General features: G+C 58.7%; 1 protein-coding gene across 4 annotated transcripts in view; it reads right to left on the reverse strand.

Moving 5' to 3' along the window:
- Positions 1–860: 860 nt before the first annotated feature.
- The window catches only part of HIP1 (huntingtin interacting protein 1), a 44,278-nt gene continuing 26,945 nt past the window's right edge, over positions 861–18,193 (reverse strand). For 3 of the 4 annotated variants that reach the window (XM_053995630.1, XM_053995631.1, XM_053995632.1), the window contains exons 2-31: positions 15,838–15,901; positions 15,150–15,292; positions 14,540–14,596; positions 14,008–14,088; positions 13,266–13,342; positions 13,047–13,108; positions 11,685–11,825; positions 11,248–11,305; positions 10,449–10,524; positions 9,848–9,979; positions 9,141–9,238; positions 8,913–8,985; positions 8,372–8,555; positions 8,188–8,276; positions 7,981–8,097; positions 7,793–7,894; positions 6,891–7,085; positions 6,639–6,786; positions 6,461–6,547; positions 6,247–6,354; positions 5,704–5,840; positions 5,488–5,598; positions 5,312–5,370; positions 5,113–5,206; positions 4,674–4,774; positions 4,469–4,574; positions 4,215–4,338; positions 3,676–3,737; positions 3,045–3,156; positions 2,605–2,737 (exon numbers count right to left, since the gene is read on the reverse strand). In XM_053995630.1, the coding sequence (XP_053851605.1) occupies positions 2,727–2,737; positions 3,045–3,156; positions 3,676–3,737; positions 4,215–4,338; positions 4,469–4,574; positions 4,674–4,774; positions 5,113–5,206; positions 5,312–5,370; positions 5,488–5,598; positions 5,704–5,840; positions 6,247–6,354; positions 6,461–6,547; positions 6,639–6,786; positions 6,891–7,085; positions 7,793–7,894; positions 7,981–8,097; positions 8,188–8,276; positions 8,372–8,555; positions 8,913–8,985; positions 9,141–9,238; positions 9,848–9,979; positions 10,449–10,524; positions 11,248–11,305; positions 11,685–11,825; positions 13,047–13,108; positions 13,266–13,342; positions 14,008–14,088; positions 14,540–14,596; positions 15,150–15,292; positions 15,838–15,901 (3,009 nt within the window). In that variant the 3' untranslated portion in view covers positions 2,605–2,726. Of the gene's footprint in view, positions 2,580–2,604; positions 2,738–3,044; positions 3,157–3,675; positions 3,738–4,214; positions 4,339–4,468; positions 4,575–4,673; positions 4,775–5,112; positions 5,207–5,311; positions 5,371–5,487; positions 5,599–5,703; positions 5,841–6,246; positions 6,355–6,460; positions 6,548–6,638; positions 6,787–6,890; positions 7,086–7,792; positions 7,895–7,980; positions 8,098–8,187; positions 8,277–8,371; positions 8,556–8,912; positions 8,986–9,140; positions 9,239–9,847; positions 9,980–10,448; positions 10,525–11,247; positions 11,306–11,684; positions 11,826–13,046; positions 13,109–13,265; positions 13,343–14,007; positions 14,089–14,539; positions 14,597–15,149; positions 15,293–15,837; positions 15,902–18,193 lie in introns of those variants that run through there. The other variant, XM_053995633.1, reaches the window with a different exon arrangement.

Genomic DNA, 18,193 nt, shown 5'->3' on the forward strand with positions numbered 1-18,193 from the left:
ATCCTGCCCCCTACAGTCCCCCTATACCATTCCAGCCTGTGTCTCGCTGTCCCAGTCCCTGCATGTCCTCATAGGTCCCAAATCCCGACCCCGTATCTGACTTCGTATCCCACGGGCAGGATCCCGGGGACACAGTCCCGCCTCTCCCCAGTCACCACCGTGTCCAGCTTGTCCCCTTGTCCCAGCTAAAGGGTGCCATTGCCACCATCCTGCTCTGAGAACAGGGCTGGGAACTGTGGAATTCCCTGTGGCTGGCTGAGCCCTTGGGCTCCTCAGGAGACATGGCCATCCCTGGGGATATCCCGCCCTACTGCCAGTGAGCTGTGTTCTGAAGGGCAGGGACCAGCGCAGGCAGGGACTACAGCAGAGAAAATGACAGGGACAGTGCCTGCTGTCACAAGGCTTTCTACATCCCAGGCGTCCAGGTGGCCCTGGCAAGGCTGGAAGACACTAGGTGCTGCCCCGGGTGGGTCAACCATGCTTAGGAGGGGACATTCCCCTGTGATCCCTGTCTGTGGACTCCACGGGCCACCTGGCTCTGCTGGGGTGATAGGATGATCTGCATGGCCTCCCCAACTGCAGTATCGTCCTCCCAGGAAGGGAAGACAAAGCCACCCATGCTCCTCAGGGCTGGGCTGGGACCACATCCTGGTGCCCTCACAGCAAAAAGAAGTGACATGCAGGCTGGCCGTGCACACACACAGGTGTGGGACAGCAGGGGCAAAGGCTGGAGGTCATCACCAGAACCACACCCAGGTCACCTCGGCACCAAGAGATTTTGGGGGCCACTGAGCACACTGAGGGCAGAGCCCACAACCCCCTTGTGACACAGGTCCCCTGTGTCCCCCTCAAGCTGCGGGGCTGGGCTGAAGGCTTTATTGAAAAATCCAAAACAAACAACGTGGTCATTATCATACAATGAAAACCCAAATCAACTTGCCCTGCAGCAGGGGAGGGGGGGGGGCATCCCCGCCATCCCCGTCACCAGCTGCCATCACTGGGGACACTGCAGGGACCCTCCGCCCACGGCTGGCTGAGATACAAAAGGGACAAGTGGATTAGGCTGAGAGCAGTGCAGCTGTCCCCAAGCCCCCACTGCCACTGTGACTCCCATGCCGCTCCCCAGCCCCAAGGCCTGAGGTAGTTGGGCGTGCAGGCGAGACCCCCCCAGCAATGGTGGGGAGGGTTTTGGGGCTCCCTGTGTCCTGCAGGAATGGGATGGTTGGTAGTGCGTCCGAGGGGAGCCAGCATGGGTTGAAGATGGGGAAGCAGCAGGACCCCCAGGGGCAGGCCCAGGTCCCTGCAGCGAGCCGGCGCACAGAGCGGGTGGTCCGGCAGCAGGGCTAGCAGGGGACACGGCAACAGCGGGTCCCTGCACGCTGGGTGGCTGCGTGGAGGGGTGGCAGCTCTGAGGCCACGGCGGTGGCAGGTCCCACTGCTCCAGGTGCCAGCTGGATGCTGACAGGTGCGTGTTGCTGGGAAAGCACACAATGACAGCCCAGCCTCTTCCCAAAGGGAAAAAGGCCAAATCCCGTCCTCAGCACCCCGAGTGGAGGGAGACTGGCCCCAGCAGGGTCACCAGCAGGACTGTGGGGGATGGGGACATTGCTGCATGGTCTGACGTCACTGTCTCCACTGCAGCGAGATGAGCTGGGGGGCCTGGAGGTAGCTGATGGCCCCTGCCCTCCAAGTCTCCTGCTCAAGGCACAAAGGTTCCCTGGCTGGTGCCAGCTCCGTGGCCGCCCCTGCCCACAGCCACACTGGCCCTGGTCCCCCTGCACCCAAGAGGGTGGGAATGACACCAGAGTGGCACCAAAGTGAGAAGGGACAGGGAGCTGCTTACTCTGGCTTTGGGGTGCTCCGTTTTTGGGACACCCTGGCTTCCCCCCAAACCCTCCATGCTGCTGCCCTAGAGTCACCCCCCATCCCCAGGAGCTGGTGGCTTGTGGTGGCACTGTGGTGGCCCAAACCCAGCACCTTGCGGAGGGTTTATTGCTGGCATGAACACAGTGAACTGTCAGGGCAGAGCAGCCCAACTCAGGGGGTGCTTGGGAGGTGTTTTGAGGACCTGGAATGAGGGACAGGAGCTCATGGCAGCATCCCTCTTGCTGCTGCCCTTTTCCTAGCTGTTCCCAGTATTCTGTGTCACTGGCCAGGGTATCCCTTGGGAACACGACCTCTGAGCCTGCAGTGGCCAAAGGCACTCGGTGACCCCGCCGAGGGGGAGCACACTTAGCACCAAGCCCAGCAGCACCCCATAGGCTGTCCCCCACCCGGTGGCACCCCCGGGGCCTTCAGCATGCTCATTCCCAGGGCGGGGGTACGTGCATGTTGAGCCAGGGGCTGGATTAAGGCTGGAAAAGCAGCGAGAGGCAAGAGAAGCCCAACTGCTCTCGCTCAGCCAGAGAAGGCTCTCGGAGTTCCCAGAATCTGTGCAAAAACAAAACTAAAGGGTTAAAGACCCCCGTGTAGACACGCCCCCCACCCCCAGCAGCTCTAATAAATACAGGTGCGGTTCACGCCCTCGCCCCAGCTCTGGGGTCTTGCTGGCGGCTCAGCTCTGGTGCTGGAGGCAGCTTCTGGGGGGACACAGGGGATGTGTGCTTCAGGGGGGCTTCTGCACCACTTCCTTGGGGTTCTTCTCAACAGACTGCACCAAGTGGGGTCCCAGGGGTGTCCCCCACAGGGTTTCAGGTGTCCCCTGTGGGCTGCTTCTACCACTGGTGCTAATCTGCAGCTATAAGTGGGAAGACAGGGTCAGGGTGTGCGCTGCCCACCGGCATCCCTCTGCCCCATCCCTCTGGGACCATAAGGCTGCTCTAGCAGCACCTGAGCCCCCTGCCTGGGGATGATGTAGATCCCACACATTGGGGTTTTTCCTGTGGAGAGACCCCATAGGATTTGCCCAGGTGCACCAACTATCCTCAGGCTTGTGCCAGCAGCAGCAAAACCTCACTGCCATGGATGGCAGGCAGGGCTTCTCCACCCTGCCCCACCTTTTCTGGGAGCAGCTGCCCAGCTGGAGCAGGGCTGGCACCACTCACCGTCCTCCTCCCAGCCCTCCGCCACGCCAGCCAGCTCGTAGTGCTTCTTGCGCAGCTCCCCCAGCTTCTGCCGCTCCTTCTGCAGCTGGTTCTCCAGCTCCAGCACCCGCACCTGGGGACATGGCCCAGGACATGCCCACCCCGGTACAGAGCTGGGCCAAGCACTCCCCTTTCACACCCGTTATGCCCCCAACATCGAGCCCAAAGACCACAGAGGTGCATCCCATGAGTGCTCCAATGACAAGTGGACCTGGGCGGGGGGATGGAGCTCAGGTGGGCACTGCTTGTGCAGACAGGTGAAGGCACAATGATCTGTGTGGGCATCCCAGGAAGGGGAATTCCCCAGAGATGCCCCATGCCAGGCAGAGGTAGGTGCTGTGGGTAGCACACGGGGGGCAGGGATGGCCAGAGGCTGCTATGCCACAATGGAAACAGCGTCGGGGAGGGACCGAGGACCAAGTGGATGTGACTCCTGGGCAAACCCATCTGTTGCCTTCACACCTTGGGCTTTGCCTTTGCTTGTGCTACCTGGGGGCAGCTGGGCATGGTGACCCCAAATTTGATGCCCCAACTCAGGCAACCCAAAAGAGACTTGACCGGGTGTGTTTCTCAAAACGTGGGAATCTCTTACCTGCGAGTCCATCTCCTGACGCTTGATCTGGGTGAGTGTCATGCTGGAGAAGTCCATGCTATCTATGGAGAAACACACCACCAGCCACCCTCAAGCTCTGCTCCCCCAGTCAGACCCCCCAGCAGTTCCCATGCTGCTGGCAGGGTCTGGCACCATTGGATACGCAGGGAGGGAGTGAGGGGCAGCCATGGGCAGAGACCACAGGGGCACAGCCAACCAAGAGTGGTGAGTGCCAAGAGGAGAGGTTTTGGGGCAGGTTTGTGCTCCAAGCATTAGGACCAGAGAGAACAGCCTCAAGTTGTATCAGAAGAGGTTTAGGTTGGAAAGAAAATTTCTTCATGGAAAGGGTTGTTCAGCACTGGCAGAGGCTGCCCAGGGCATGGTGGAGTCACAATTCCTGGAGGGATTTCAAAACCATGTAGATGTGGCACTTGGGGATGTGCTTAGTGGTGGGGGAACAGTTAAACTCAATTGTCTTAGAGAGCTTCTCCAACCTTAGTGATTACACAATTCTAAGATCCCTGCAGCCCAACACTTACCTTTCTCCTCCACTTGAGACTTCCCAGCCTTGGTGGAGGCCACCACGCTGGCCGTGGCCTGGTTGACGCCCCGGGAGGCTTGCTGGAGCTTGCAGAGGTTGGCGCTGTCTTTGTCTGCCTTCACCTGACAAGACAGTGAGGAGGGGGGTCACCCCCTGCAAGGTGAGCAGAAGACCAGCCCCAGGATTTGGGGTGACCACATGGTGCCCCAGCATCACCCTGAACCATGGGAAGGGTAGCAGCCTTGCTCCTACCTTGGAGGCTGCCACCAGCTGAGCGGTGCTGGCCGCGATCTCCCGGGAACAGACCATCAGCTCCTCGAATGTCCCCTTGCCTTGCACTACCAGGTCAGCAGCATCACTGTGGGACAGCAGAGAGGAGCTGCCACCCATATCCCCTCCCTGTGATGATGGCAGGACTCTGCCATCCTCTCCCTGCTCTGGTGACAGCGACACTTACACCATGACAGTGGCGCCCCAGCCCACTGCCTTGGAGGCAGAGATGAGACCCTCGGTCCAGCGCGAATTCTTGGCATAGAACTCCTTGGGAGATGCTGCACCCTGCCATTGGTAAAGGCACAATCAGTTACTGAGCACCCCCAAATCCCTGCTCTTGGGGGGAAAGGAGGAAGTCACGGTGTCATTCAGGATGTGTATGGGAGGTGGGGACACACTGAACTTGGGGGTTGTGGGGTCCCCTGTGTGGGAAGGGAGATCAGGGATCACCATGACACCCCAGGAACCATAACCAGGGCGAACCCCTGGGGTCGGCAAGGAGCTCCTGGCAGCTGGTGGGCAAGTCCCAGAGGGACAACGTTTGGAGCAGCGTGTCCCAACAAGTGCGCGATGACCTCCAGCTGGACAAGCACCCCCTTGCCCCCACTCCTGTTCCAGCTCACCCGTCCACTCTCCACGATCTCTCTCTGGAGATCCTTGGAGGTCAGGACCAGGACGCGGATGGCCTGCATGAGGCCTGTGCAGGAGCCCAGAATCCTGTGAGACAAACACCACTGAGTTCCCTCTGTGGAGCAGTGGCCCTGCCTGCAGCATCTGTCCCCATCCTGCCTGGCTCTGTCCAGTGCTCCGATCACCACTCACCTCTCGTTAACTTCCAGTTTGACCCCGGTGTCACCAGCCCGTGCCTTGCTCAGCATCTCCTGGTTGAGGGGAGAGAGGCTGTACTGAGCTGAATGTGTCTCTCTGGCCTCCACAGTGGTCCCAGCAGGCTCCCAGCACCGTGCCTGTGAGCACCTCCTGCTCGTGGTGGCCCTCACCTCAATACGAGCAGATGCTGTTTCGATCGCCGCGGCTGTTGCTGCCATCTCCTTGTCCACTAGGTCACCCAGCTCCTCCTGCTTGACATCCAGACCTCTGGGACGGAGCTCCTGGGGATAGGATGGGATGAAAGAGACCATCCAGGAGTACTACAGTCCCTCTGGTGGTGCCTGCCATGGCTTGATCCATCCCACTAGCCCTCCTGGGCCACCCACCTCCCCAATAGCGCTGATCTGGCCCAGGCAGGCTGTCACCAGGCTGCAGTCAGCAGTTGCCACCATCCCTGGGTCTTGCAGGGCGCTGAGGTAGCTCACAGTCTCATTGCCACACTGCTTGCACAGCTCCATCAGACCTGTGTGGGCAGCATGGGGGGTTGAGAGGGCCACATGTGGGGAGGAGATGTCTGGTTCCTACCCTCCACAGCATCCTGCCTGTGCTGGCCCCTGCCTGCCCTGGTTTCTGCCCACTTCAGCACTCTACTTGCCCCAGCATCCTGCCCGCCTTATCCCAGCATCTTGCCATGACCCCTGCACACCCTGGCCTCCGCTCACCTCAGTATCCTCTTTGCCCTGGCGCCTGCCCACCCTGACATCTACTCACCCCAGCCCCTGCTCACCCTGATCTCCTGCCCACTGAGTCCCCTGCCCATCCCAGCCCTTGCCCACCCTGACCCCTACCCACCCCAACCCATGCTCACCCTGATTCCCTGCCCATTCGGACCCCTGCTCACCCAACCCCTGGTCTGGGGCAGCACTCACGGTCAGCAGGCTCCACAGGGGCCACGTGGGAGGTTGCACTGCCCTGCAGGAGGGTGTTGCTGACCAGGTGGGCGAAGAGTGCCAGACAGGGCAGCAGAGAGCCCACGGCTGCGGCAGGACAGCGGGCACAGGCCTCAGCCCCCACTGCGCTGCCCACCTGCCCTGTGTGCCAGGGCTGCCCCTGTGCCCAGTGCCTGGGGCTGCCACCTCTCACCTGTGCCATCTGAAAGGTACTTGCTGTGTGCGTCCTGCAGCCGCTCCGTGCACTCTGAGGCTGCCAGCGCCTGGGACAAGAGGCAATCTGCAGGCAGACAGCAGGCAGGGCTCAGCTGGGACCACAGGGAGGAGGCAGGCTGCAAGAACACCACATTTGGGAGCAGCAGGGGCATCACCTGCTGAGCCAGTGCAGCTGATGTGAGCAGGGTCCTCCATGCGAGCCAGGGCATCCTGCACCATGCGCTCGGCCTCGTGCGTGGTGCCCCGCAGCAGGGACAGCTGCTCCTCGGCCAGGCGCTGCTGCAGCGCCTGCTCTGTGCTCTCCTGTTGGGTCAGAGCTGGGCTCAGAGGCCATGCTGAGCCTGCACCCAGCCTGGCCAAACCCCTCTGGTCTGGCCAGAATGGGGATGGCAGGACCCTCATGGTACCTTGTCTCTCAGCTGGGTCTGCAGCATCTCCAGCTCTGTCCTGCTGCTCTCCTGCTCGTGGCTGAGTGTGTCCCGCAGCTGCTGCAGCTCAGCCTGCAGAGCTGTCATCTTGTCCCTGTGCTGCTCTGCTGCTTGGTTCAGCCTGTCCCTCTCCTGCTCCAGGCTGGCAATCCGAGTGTTTTGCTCCACTCCTGCCTGAGGGGGCATGAAACAGCAGTCGGGGCTGTGCCGAGGGCGAACCCTCCAGTTTGGGGACCCATTCTTCGTCCAGGCTTGGGCCACCCTGACTGTCCCTGCTGGGTGCACCATGGCCTGCACAAGCACAGCTTCCCCACACCGAGCAGCACTGATGATCTTATCTGGTGACAACCGAGGCTCCTGGCTTTTTCACTTTTATCAGTGAAAATGCATTTTTATCACAACTGTCACCATCCTGATGGAGGAGTGGATGCAGGGTGGTGCCTCTGCCCCATCCCCATCCTGCTGCTGAGTCTGCCCATCTCATAGATGGGTGACTGCAATTTCCTGCCAGCTTCTGCCTCCTACAAGCCCAGGCACCCCTGCTGTCTTCCACAGCTCTGTGGGCGTGGGTTACCCTCTGGCACATCTTGCAGTGTGATGCCACACTGCTACCTGGGCTTACAGCAGGCAGAGCTGCTGAATGACCCTGTTCTTCCAGGCGTTTTTATTCCACCATCCCTGCTGCTGGAGTCCATTGCTCCACATACTACCACACTCAGGAGTGTGAAACTCCCCTATGTCACATCAAACCCACTCAGATGTGGCAAAGATGATGACAGGGAGCTAGTTTTGAGGCCAGTGGTGGGTATCACCTCTCAAATGGTTAAGGCCTGGCTACCCAGCCCAGAGGGGGTGCTAGGGGCCCCCCCATGTGCTCTCACCTGTGTGCTGGACTCCAGTGTGCCCTGCAGGACCTGCAACTCCTGTCTGCTGGCTGCCAGCTCCTGCTTCAGTGTCTCCAGCACCTCTGCCTGCTCCTGAGACTGCAGCAAGGAGAGAGGTTGGCAGCACTGGTGCCCCATGAGGAGCCCCAACTCATCCCTGGTGTGTCCCCCCCATCCCTACTCACCTTCCTCTGTGCCTGCTCGCTCACACGCTGGAAGGAGTCCTCCAGCTCCTTCTTCTCCTGCTCCACATCCCCCTGGGCCTGCCTGGCCACTGTAATCTGCTTGGTCACCTCTGCGTTCTGGCGACATCAGAGAATGATCTGAGCAGTCCCTGGTATCAGAGGGCACGGCTGGGAGAGGGGATGCTGGGGGGGGGTTGGGGAGCCCACCTTGCGCAGCAGGTCAGCGTGGTTCTGCACCAGCTCGCTGTACTTCTCCTTCAGTTTGCTGTACCGCTGCTCATTGGCCTGTGCCCGTCCTGCCATGCACGCAGGGACACAGAGCTGAGCACTTGAGACCCCCCCACCCGGGGCTCACGCCCACCCCATGCCAGTGCTGGCACTCCCTGCTCACTCTCAATTTCAGTCAGGCTCCGCTGAGCCTTCTCCGTATCCTCCCGCTGCTTCTTCAGCTCCTCCAGCTCTGCACGCAGGAACTCACTCTCGTCCTGTGCCTGCTGCTTCAGGTGCTGCTGCTCGGCCAGCTCAGCCTCCAACTCGCTGGCACGGCCACGCAGCTGCACTGCCCCCCGTGTGCTCTGCAGGGACGGGTGGGGGCTGATGGCGCTCTTCAGTGCTTGCCAGGACCATTCGATGCCCACTGGTACCAGCCAGTGCCCACCAGTACTGTCCAGCAGCCACCCCCATCGGTATCACCCTACCGGCCCCCAAATGCATCTGGGCAAAGCACAAGGATGCTGGGCAGTGGGCCTGAGCCCACCCCCCCGACAGGGATGCAGCCCCCTGGCACACCTGGGGACCCCCTGTATGGGGGAAGCCACTGGGAAGAGGGCAGGACAGAGATGAGGTCACTATCTTGTCCACCTGGGGACACAGGCACCAGCCTACCCAACATTCCCAGTGGGTCTCATCCTGCCCACCTGGGGGTCACCCACCTCAGCCTTGAAGTTCTCTAGCTCCTCCTTCAGGGCTGTGATCTCCCCATAAAGCTGCTCAATTAGTCGGTCCCTGGGAAGGAGAGACATGAGATACACTCTCAGTGCCATGGGGACACAGCCTGGGAGAGGAGGTATCCCCTGTGTCACCGTGGCTGTGATGCTGTTCCAGGCAGGGAGCTCCTATTACCATCTTGGCCATTCCGCAGCATCGCCAGGATTGCTTACTTGTTATCCTTGTTCATCCCGTTCTGGCTGTTAAAGTTGAAGGGGTCGCAGCTGAAGGAGCTGCCAAAGATGTCATCAAACTTGTTATCAAACAGGCTCTGTGGGAAAAGCAGGACGGACCTAGAGTGACCCCACTACCACTTGGGAGCCCTCGTCCTTCTATGTCCCCAGTGTCACTGCCAAGCCAGCCTATGAGCTGCCTGGACACTGGGGCTGGTTCCCCCTGCTTCCAGGACACTGAATGTGATGAACTTGATGAACATGGAGCATCTGTGGTCCATCCCCACCTAACTCCTGGAGGGAGAAGACCCCCAAAGCCACGTCACTGCATTCTCCTTCCCCTCCCCACTCAATGCCTGAGGACAGCCCTCGGTGGAGAGGAGGGTGAAGACCTAAAGGTCTCCATGGCAATGCTCGAAGACAAACCTCTCCTTGCCTGTCACTGCAGGGCACCACACCACTGAGCAGCACTGGGAGAATTCAGGCTAGTTCAGCCCCAGCAGCACCCAGACAGGACACCCAGCATCCAGATGGGATAAGCAGCACCCAGATGGGACACCCAGCACCCAGCTGCCCAGCACCGACCCATCTCTCTCCAGTGACACTCCCCAGCTCCCGAGGCCATCCCCACTGTCTCAGCCCTCACCGTAGCATGGATTTAGAGAAATAACCCCGGCTCAGAGCCAGAGAGTCCCCACCATCCTCACCTGCGAGGCTGCGTCCATCTCCACCAGGTCTGTGATGGGCTCGCTGTCAGGCGAGGACGCCTCAGCCGGGATCACCACCACAGGGCTGATGTGCTCTGACAGCGCAGAGGCACGCAGGAAATTGGGAGGGTTCTGGGGACGGAGGGGAGCAGGGCTAAGGTGGAAGGACTGGCACTGCTGCTGGACTGAAGCACAGCTGGTTGAAATCCTGCCCTGGAGCTGAGCTGGCCATGCCTTGACCCATGAGAATGGAGCCAGGACTCACAGGGATGGAGTCAGGATGCGGAGAAATAGAATCAGAACCCATAAGAATGGAACCAGGACCCACAGGGATGGAACCAGGACCCACAGGGTTGTATCTCAGCAAGGGCTATGGATCAGTGAAAGAGGGGATCCCAGCTTCCACTCAGAGGGCAGCTACATCCAGTTGGATGCCACTGAGTGAGGGATCAAAGAATCCTAAAGGCCCAGGAGCCCCACGCTGCCACCAGAACTAAGAAGCTGGGTAAGGCAGCAAGAGGCTTTTTTGGGCCTTTTGCCAGTGCCCCCACTGCTGCCCCTGGGCACAGGAACAGGGAACATGGGGACTGCAGGGTCTCACCTCTGGCAGCTGTGGGATCTGAATCAGCCGCTTGAAGTACTGGAGGTTGCTGGAGCGATAGAAAAGGTCCTTGAGCCTGCAAGGAGCAGGGAATGGTTAGGGATGGTTCTTGTTCAACCTGGAAAACCCCTTGCCTGGCTCCAGGGGTTGTCACCTGGCCACCATACTGCTCTGGAGGGGAACGTGTTTTGTGCTGCCACCGAACTCAGGGCAGGTCCTGGAAGTCCTCCTACTGCTGGAGGGTTTATCTCATAAATCCCAGGCCTGATGGGCAGGGAGAAGGACCTGAAACTTGAGCGACCTGGTCTAGTGGAAGGTGTCCCTGCCCATGGCAGGGGGTTGTACCTGATGACCTTCAAAGGTGCCTTCCAACCTAAACCAATTCCTGCCTACCCAAAGTTTTCAGGAGCATCCTCCCCAGAAGCAGGGTACCTCCCTCCAGGTCTTAGAAGTTTTGGGGAGGAGGGACAGTACCCAGCCACACCACTCCTAGCTCCCACCTCTCCCAGTCACCTGAGCATCCCAGTCAGGATCTTGGCGCTGTTGATCCCTGTCCCAAGTTTAGTCTATGTGTGGTCAGAGCACAGTCAGCACTGCTATCTGCTCTTTGAGTTTGTGACCTTGAGTCAAGCAGTCTCTCAGCACCATGACATCCCCTCCTTGCTCTTGGTGGCCAGTTTTTGTTTTGGTTACTCTAAATAATCACATACCAGAGACCACAGCATGTCCCTGCTAATTTTTGATCTCAGTGCCTTGGGAGCACTCCCAGAGCGCCAGTGCTCTGGGTCTGGGCACCTACTTTCGGAACTGCTCCAGGAAGCGATCCCGGTGGCCCTGCAGTGTATCTGCTGGCAGACCTGGAAGAAACAGAAACTAGAAATGTCAGCGAGTGTCTTCATGGATCAGGGAACAACCCATCAGCACAGGCACGTGGAAATAGCTCTTTCCCAGAGATGGCCACCCTCCTCTGGGGATCCGAATACTCCACGCAGTGTCCCGCTGCAGGAGGGGACCAAACCCCACACTCCTCAGGGCAGAGAGAAGTGTGGGCTGGTGGCTGCCTTAATTCCAGATCCTGAAGGATATGGGTTTTGCCATGGTGACTCCCTTCAACCCCCAAAAGAGGTGGGGGGAGAGGTGGTGGTAAACAGCCCAGGCTGAGCAGGGTGGTGGTGGACCCAGTGCCTCCTTGTGTGTCCCCCCCCTGTCAAAGGCAGTGGTGCTGGGGACACTCACAGGAATGGAGCTTGAAGAGCAGCTTGACAGTGTAGTCATAGAGGTGGCTGCAGTCCAGGATCACCTGGATGAGTGGGGCCAGACGGCACTGACCTGCTGCTGTCACTGACACTGAGCGCGACATGTCCAGAGAGCTGAACACTGCAGAGAAGGAGTGCAGGATCAGATCCAGCAGCAGCAGCAGCATCTGAGGGTGCCATACTGTGTCTGCCAAATCCACAGATGTCATCCAGAGCAAGACACCCACTCGCCCTTAGGGACACAGCCTGCCACCCTGCAGCTGTTTGTGAGCTCACTGGGAGGCAAAATTCCCACCCACGTCTCCCACCCAGGCCTGGGAACACTCCAGCCTGGCACCATAGGCCTCCAACTGGGACTGAGCCCTAGCCGTGTCCCTGGGCAGAGCTGACACGTGACCCCTGTGCTCTGCCTGTCACTGTTGTCCCACTGGCCACTGGAGTGTGCTGGGTGTGCCAGATGGAAGATGCTCCAAAACAAGCTTGGAGCAGCTGAAGACCATCTCATTCCAACACGTTCCACCAGACCAGGGTGTTCCAAACTCTATCCAACCTGGCCTTGAACTCTTCCAGGGATGGGGCAGCCACAGCTTTCCTGGACAACCTGTGCCAGGGTCTCACCACCCTCACAGTCAAGAATTTCTTCCCAATATCCCATCCATCCCTGCCCTCTGCTAGTGGGAAGCCATTCCCCCTTGTCCTGTCACTCCATCCCTTATCTAAAGTCCCTTTCTGGTGCTCCTGGAGCCCCTTTAGGCAGAGGAAGGAGCTCTAAGGTCTTCCTGGAGCCTTCTGTTCTCCAGCTGAACACCCCCAGCTCTCCCAGCCTGTCTCCAGAGCAGAGGGCTCCAGCCCTCAGAGCATCTCTGTGGCCTCCTCTGGACTTGCTCCAGTAGCCCCATGTCCTTCCTGTGCTGGGACACAAGGGGTGGAGGCAGCTCTGCAGGTGGGGTCTTACTTAAGTGGGGCAGAATCGCCTCCTCACCTGCTGCCCATACTGGGGGATCAGCCCAGGGCATGGGGGGTTTTGGAGCACACATGGCTGGGGCATGTTGAACTCCTCATCCTCCAGCATCCCCAAGTCCTTCCCGGCAGGGCTGCTCTCCATCCCTTCATCCTTCAGCCTGGATTGATACCAGGGGTTGCCCTGACCCAGGTGCAGCACCTTCCATTTTGCCTTTTTGAACCACAATTCAGGTGAAGTGCCCATAGAAGAGCTGAGCTGTGGTGGCCTCAGCCAACATCCCCTGTCAGAGCCTCATCCAGCTCGGATCAGCCCCACAAAGGGGCTGGACTCCAGCAGATCTCTCACTCCACCGTGCCTCAGAGTAATGCAGGCCTTTACCTGTCTGGAAGAGGTTCAGCTCACACTCCAGGTAGTCAAACATCTCCACCGTCAGCTGAAAACTAGGAAACAGGGTTGAGGATGGTTGGGGACTGTCCCCAGGGACACCCATGAGGAAGGGTCCTGTCCCTGCTTGGTCATGCTGCCAGTGGGGTTGGGCAGATCGTGCCACCCACCTGCACCCACTCCCTCCCAGACCTTCTCCTGCCCTGCACTCACAAGTTATTTACGTCGTTCTCCCCAGCCTCATCAAGCTGCCGGTCAGACATCTGCAGATTTCCAGGGAATCGGGGATTCTGTGGGGAAAACAGGAGTCAGGAAATGGTTCCAGAGGATCTCCTGGTCTGACCACAGCTCTGGGAGCACCAGGGCTGTGATCCTGCAGCCTCAAAGTCAGCTCTTCGATGAGCCACGGGAGTGATGTGGGGGAAAAGGGAGGTAGCACAGGGTCTCTGAAGCTTGGGTGACCACAGCATCCCTAATCCACAGCATCTGTTCTCTTCCCAGCAAGAAAAGCTGATTCTTCCTGGGCTGAGAAACCTGCCTAGCAGGGAGGAGATAGGGCTGCCAGCAGAGAGCTAGACAGGATGGAGTGGTATCTGCCCCAGGTGGTACCTGCCCTACCCTTTTGGGGAAGGTCACATCACACTTCCAAAACAGGGTGATGGGCACAGAAATCACCTCTTTCCAGCAGTTTTCCCATCTGGGATAGCTGGGGGAGAATGGGGTGTGTGTGTCTCCTACTACTTGTAACCCACCAACTCCCAGCCCAGCTCAAGGAGCTCTGGGTCACCAGGAATCCTGCCACCCCCGAAGCACTGGTCCTTGGGCCATTTTCGATGGCCACTGGCAGCTTTGGGAATATTTCATGGAGGCAGCAGGATGGCCATGCTGGTACCTTGCTGTCACCTGAGTGCCCCCCCCTTGCTATAGCCTTGGGGACAGGGACGGGGAGGCTTACCTTGGTGTGAAATTCCATCTTGGTTCTCAGCAGTTTGAGGTAGATGCTGCAGAGCTGACCGTAGCCCTCACTCAGGTGGCCCTGTGGGGACCCCAAAAAGCTGTTGAGATCCAGCGCAGGCTGTGGAAAAGCTTTTTTCTGCTGCAGAATGATTGACCTCTCCCTTATCTCCCCAAAACCACAGCCAAACCCTCCTCAATGGCACCTGGATGCAGACTGGCTGTATGAAGGGATTTGGTCAGACCTTCTCATCACCTTGTCTGCATGTTTCAATGCTTCATTTGACTGTCAGAGTCGAGTTTTTACTGGGTTTTGCCATAAAATAGGAAGGAGGCATCTGATTTTGGTGGAAGGGAACATAGAATGCAACTGAAACCCAGCCCAGGTAGGTGATAACAACCACAGGTCAGCCATGACTGTGCTCTGCTTCCTGGGAGACAGAACATCCCAAGCCTACACCCCCCCCCCCCCCCCGCCTGGCCACGGCAACCCCAGGGTGTCCCCACCATGGCTGGCAGGGTTGGTCACTTACCCACATCCTGCTCATGTCACTCAGCTCATTCTTGTATCGCATGGAGTCTTTCAGGACCTGGCGGAATGATGGTGACAATCAGTAGGCAGAGCACCAGGACACAGTGTTCCATACTTGAAACAAGGAACTGGGTGACAAATGGGAGGTCTTGATGCATTCCCAACTCTTTATTGCCGCCACCAGCCCTGCGTGCCTCCGCTTCCCCAAGCAGGATCCTTGCTGATGGCTCTTCCAGGCATGCCATTGCAGTTTCCTCTGGCACCGGCACTGCTGATGGCACCGGGGTTTGAGGCACACGGGGTTTTGGGCAGGGTGGCACCAGCAGGGCTCTGGCACCCAGGAGGCACGTGCAGGAGGGCACGGACCCTTTGGGAGAGCTCCAGCTCTGGTGTCCACATAGAATTGACCCCCAGGAGGGCACCAACCCTCCAGCAGGGCTCCAGCTCCAGGCCCTGTTCAGGATTGACCCCTGAGAAGCTAATGACCCTCTGGGAGTCCCCACCCCAGGACTGACCCCCCAGAAGGATACTGACCCTCCAGCATCTCCCATCACCCGGTGCAGCCCTGCAGGGGAAAGGATCTGGCCCTCAGCTGAGCTTTGGGCACTCACATTGGAATGTCCATCCCGAAGGAGCTTGTGGAAGACATGGCAGAACTTCCAGCAGAGCACGGCATTGCCGGACAGTGGCAGCCGGTTCACCACTGACCAGAAGGTCTGTGCTCCCTTCTCATGGTGCGTGCCCAGGATGCATGGTGCCGGTGGTCAAGGAAGCACTCCTCTGCCCTTTGGTGATGGATAAAGGCCACACAAAGACAGCTGCACCCAGAGTGGCCAGGCCACGACAGGGAGCTAATGATGCCCACTCCAGGCATATGCTGTCCCCAAAGTGGCATAAGCCACCCTCTCCCTCCCAGCCCTGCTCTGGGAGCACCATGGCACATGCAAGGCTAGAGCTGTGCCTCTGCTGAGCCTTCCCAGGTGCCTGGCTGGGATGCTGGGGATCCACTTTTGGTGGCAGTGTCCCTGCCTGCTGTGGCCACCTTCTCCTCCTGCCCTCTCCTGGGACGGCAGTGCTGGGAGCACCAGCCTGGGCACCTACCAACATTCAAAGGCTGTGACAGCAGTAGCAGGAACCCCGTGCCATGCTGGAAAGATATCCAATGTTGTTAATAGCTCCCAGCCTCCCCAGCACCCTGGGCACCTCTCCTCACACACCCTCTTGATGCTGCCCCCTTTCCAGGCAGCCCCAGCCCCGCTCCCACAGTCCTTGTCCCATGGCCAGCTTTGAGAAGGATATTCCTGGCATGTTTCTCCTTGACAGCCACTTCCTGTGCATTAATGGCCTTATTGATGCTGACGGTCTGCAAGAGAGAAGTGATGGGGGCGTGAGATGGGAAAGGTTGAGGCTCCCTCATGGTCCCCCCCGCCCCTGCTTGCTGAGACTCTCCAGCTCTGCAGTGGCTGGGTTCCATCCAGGTCCCCAATCCCTGCTTGTGCTAGATGGATGCTGACCTTTCCCGGATGCCTTTCTGGGATGCAGTTGGCACCCACCAGGTTCAGCTGCTGCCAGGCGTCATTTACTCAGGATAATAATGAAGCAATTAAAGCAGCACTCACAAAGAACCCTCTGCTGCCCTCAGAGTGGTGGGACAGGCAGAGGGAAGCTAAATTCCTCCCCTGCCCTTGGATCATGGGCAGTAGCTGGTGGTTCCCACCCCACTTTTGTAGTGCTGAATGGGGAGGACAATTTGGGGGGCACAAAAAATTGGGCAGTGGGACAGCAAGACCACTGCCAGGACTGCCTGGCAAGGTCCCGTCTGCTCCATGGATTAGAGGGACAGGAGTGGAACCCACAGGCAGGACTTGCCATGCAGGTGTTGAGGACCTTGGGGAGTCCCCACTGTGGAGCCTTGGCACAGCCAGCCACCATTTATCCTATGGAAGGCAGTGGCAGACACTGAATAATTTTCCAGGCAAGATTTTTAACTCTACCCCATTTCTGATCCTTCACGGGGACCAGCTCAGGGTCATCCTCTCCCCAAGCTCCCACATCACCAAGTACTTCCTTGGCACCAGCTCCAACGAACATCTTGCTGCCAAGGGAGGGAACGGTCTGGCTCAGCCCTGCCAGAAGTAGCTCATTACTGATATAAACCAATTAAAGCCGTGAGATTAATTTCAATGCCTTTCTCACTACAATCCTTGCTGCAACCCTGCTTCCTGGCCCTCTCTGAGGTGGCCCCACGTGGCTTCATCTCTATGGACCCCAGTGAGTCTATGCTGAGTGGGGCTGGAGGGGCCCACAGGAGCCCCAAATGCAGTGGAGTACAGCCCAAATCCCCCAGGAAGTCCCTCTGCCACCAAAACGTGTGCCAGCTGGAGCGGGAATGATGACAGCCTGAGACAGACGAGACCCCACCCACAGCCGCACCCCCAGCCCAGAGCCAAGCGCCCCCTCAGCTGAAACTGTGTCCAGATGTTCCAGTTCTGCTGCAGGGATGCCACTGCTCTATGGTGTTTGCAGCCCCCTCCCTATGGGCTCTGTGTGATGACCATGGAGGTGACCAGTAAGGACCATGGGAGGTCATCAGCAAGATGCTGCAGGCTCACGTTGAAGTGTCAGGGGACCCAGTTGCAAGACACCCATCCCAGGCACCCGGAGCAGAACCTGGATCTCAGCTTGGTTTTTTAAGGAGAGCTGAAAGGAACACCAGCAGTGGAGAGACCCATCCATCCCCTCCTGAGGGGCTGGATGAAGGCAACAGGTTCCCAGCACATGAGGACAAGAGTGAGAGCCAGCTCTGCAGTTCTGCCTGCCTCAGAAGCCACAGCCCCTTGTCAGGAAAACCATAAAATTAAATTCAGCATTAAAAAATGCTTGGGAAGGTGCCTCTGCCAGTCTGGAGAGGGATGCCCATGTCCTAGAGGCCTGGAGCAGGATGCCTGCATCCAAACATCCATCTGTGACATATGTCATGGATCCAGCTCCAGGGGCAGCTTGTCCTCATTCAAAATCCCAATCTTCAGCCCCAAAGCTCCCAAGACTGTCAGGACAGCTGTGAAGAACCAGCCGGCATGGTGAGGAGTGCCAGGATCAGCATTTAAATGCACATTCCACCTAAGAATGGAGCCCTGGACCACAAGGAACAAGCCAAATGCAAAGTCAGAGCTGGGCAGCAGAAGGTCATAGCCAGAGGCGGGATGTAGGCCCCACTTTCCCGAAGCTGCTCCTGCTGTTCTTGAACGACCAGAACAGGGCTGGTCCCCGGAGGGAAGCTGTGCTGCATCCTTGGGAAAGCTAGAAATGGAGCTCCCAGTTGAAATGCTCTTTTGTGCCAGCTTTTCCCACCAAAGCAAGGACACTGTTTTCCAACCAATGAAGCCCCAGTGACCTCCAAGAGTGAGGAGACACAGTGGGAGGGTGATGGGGGCTGGCAGCCGCTGGTTCCACGCAGGTCCCCTGGGACCAGCTGGAGCTTCCATCCCCAAGTTCCTCAACTCCATTTGAAGCACACATCTGTCTGGAAGGCACAAAGGTTTCCAAGGAAAAGCTGGATCTCACTTTCTGGGTGTAGCTGTGGACACCCCACTTTCACACTGCATCCCCAGGAGTGCAGGGCAGGGGTCTCATCCCCAGAGCCACTTGGGATATG

Source organism: Vidua macroura, chromosome 20 (genome assembly GCF_024509145.1).
Source record: "Vidua macroura isolate BioBank_ID:100142 chromosome 20, ASM2450914v1, whole genome shotgun sequence".
Taxonomy (NCBI): domain Eukaryota; kingdom Metazoa; phylum Chordata; class Aves; order Passeriformes; family Viduidae; genus Vidua; species Vidua macroura.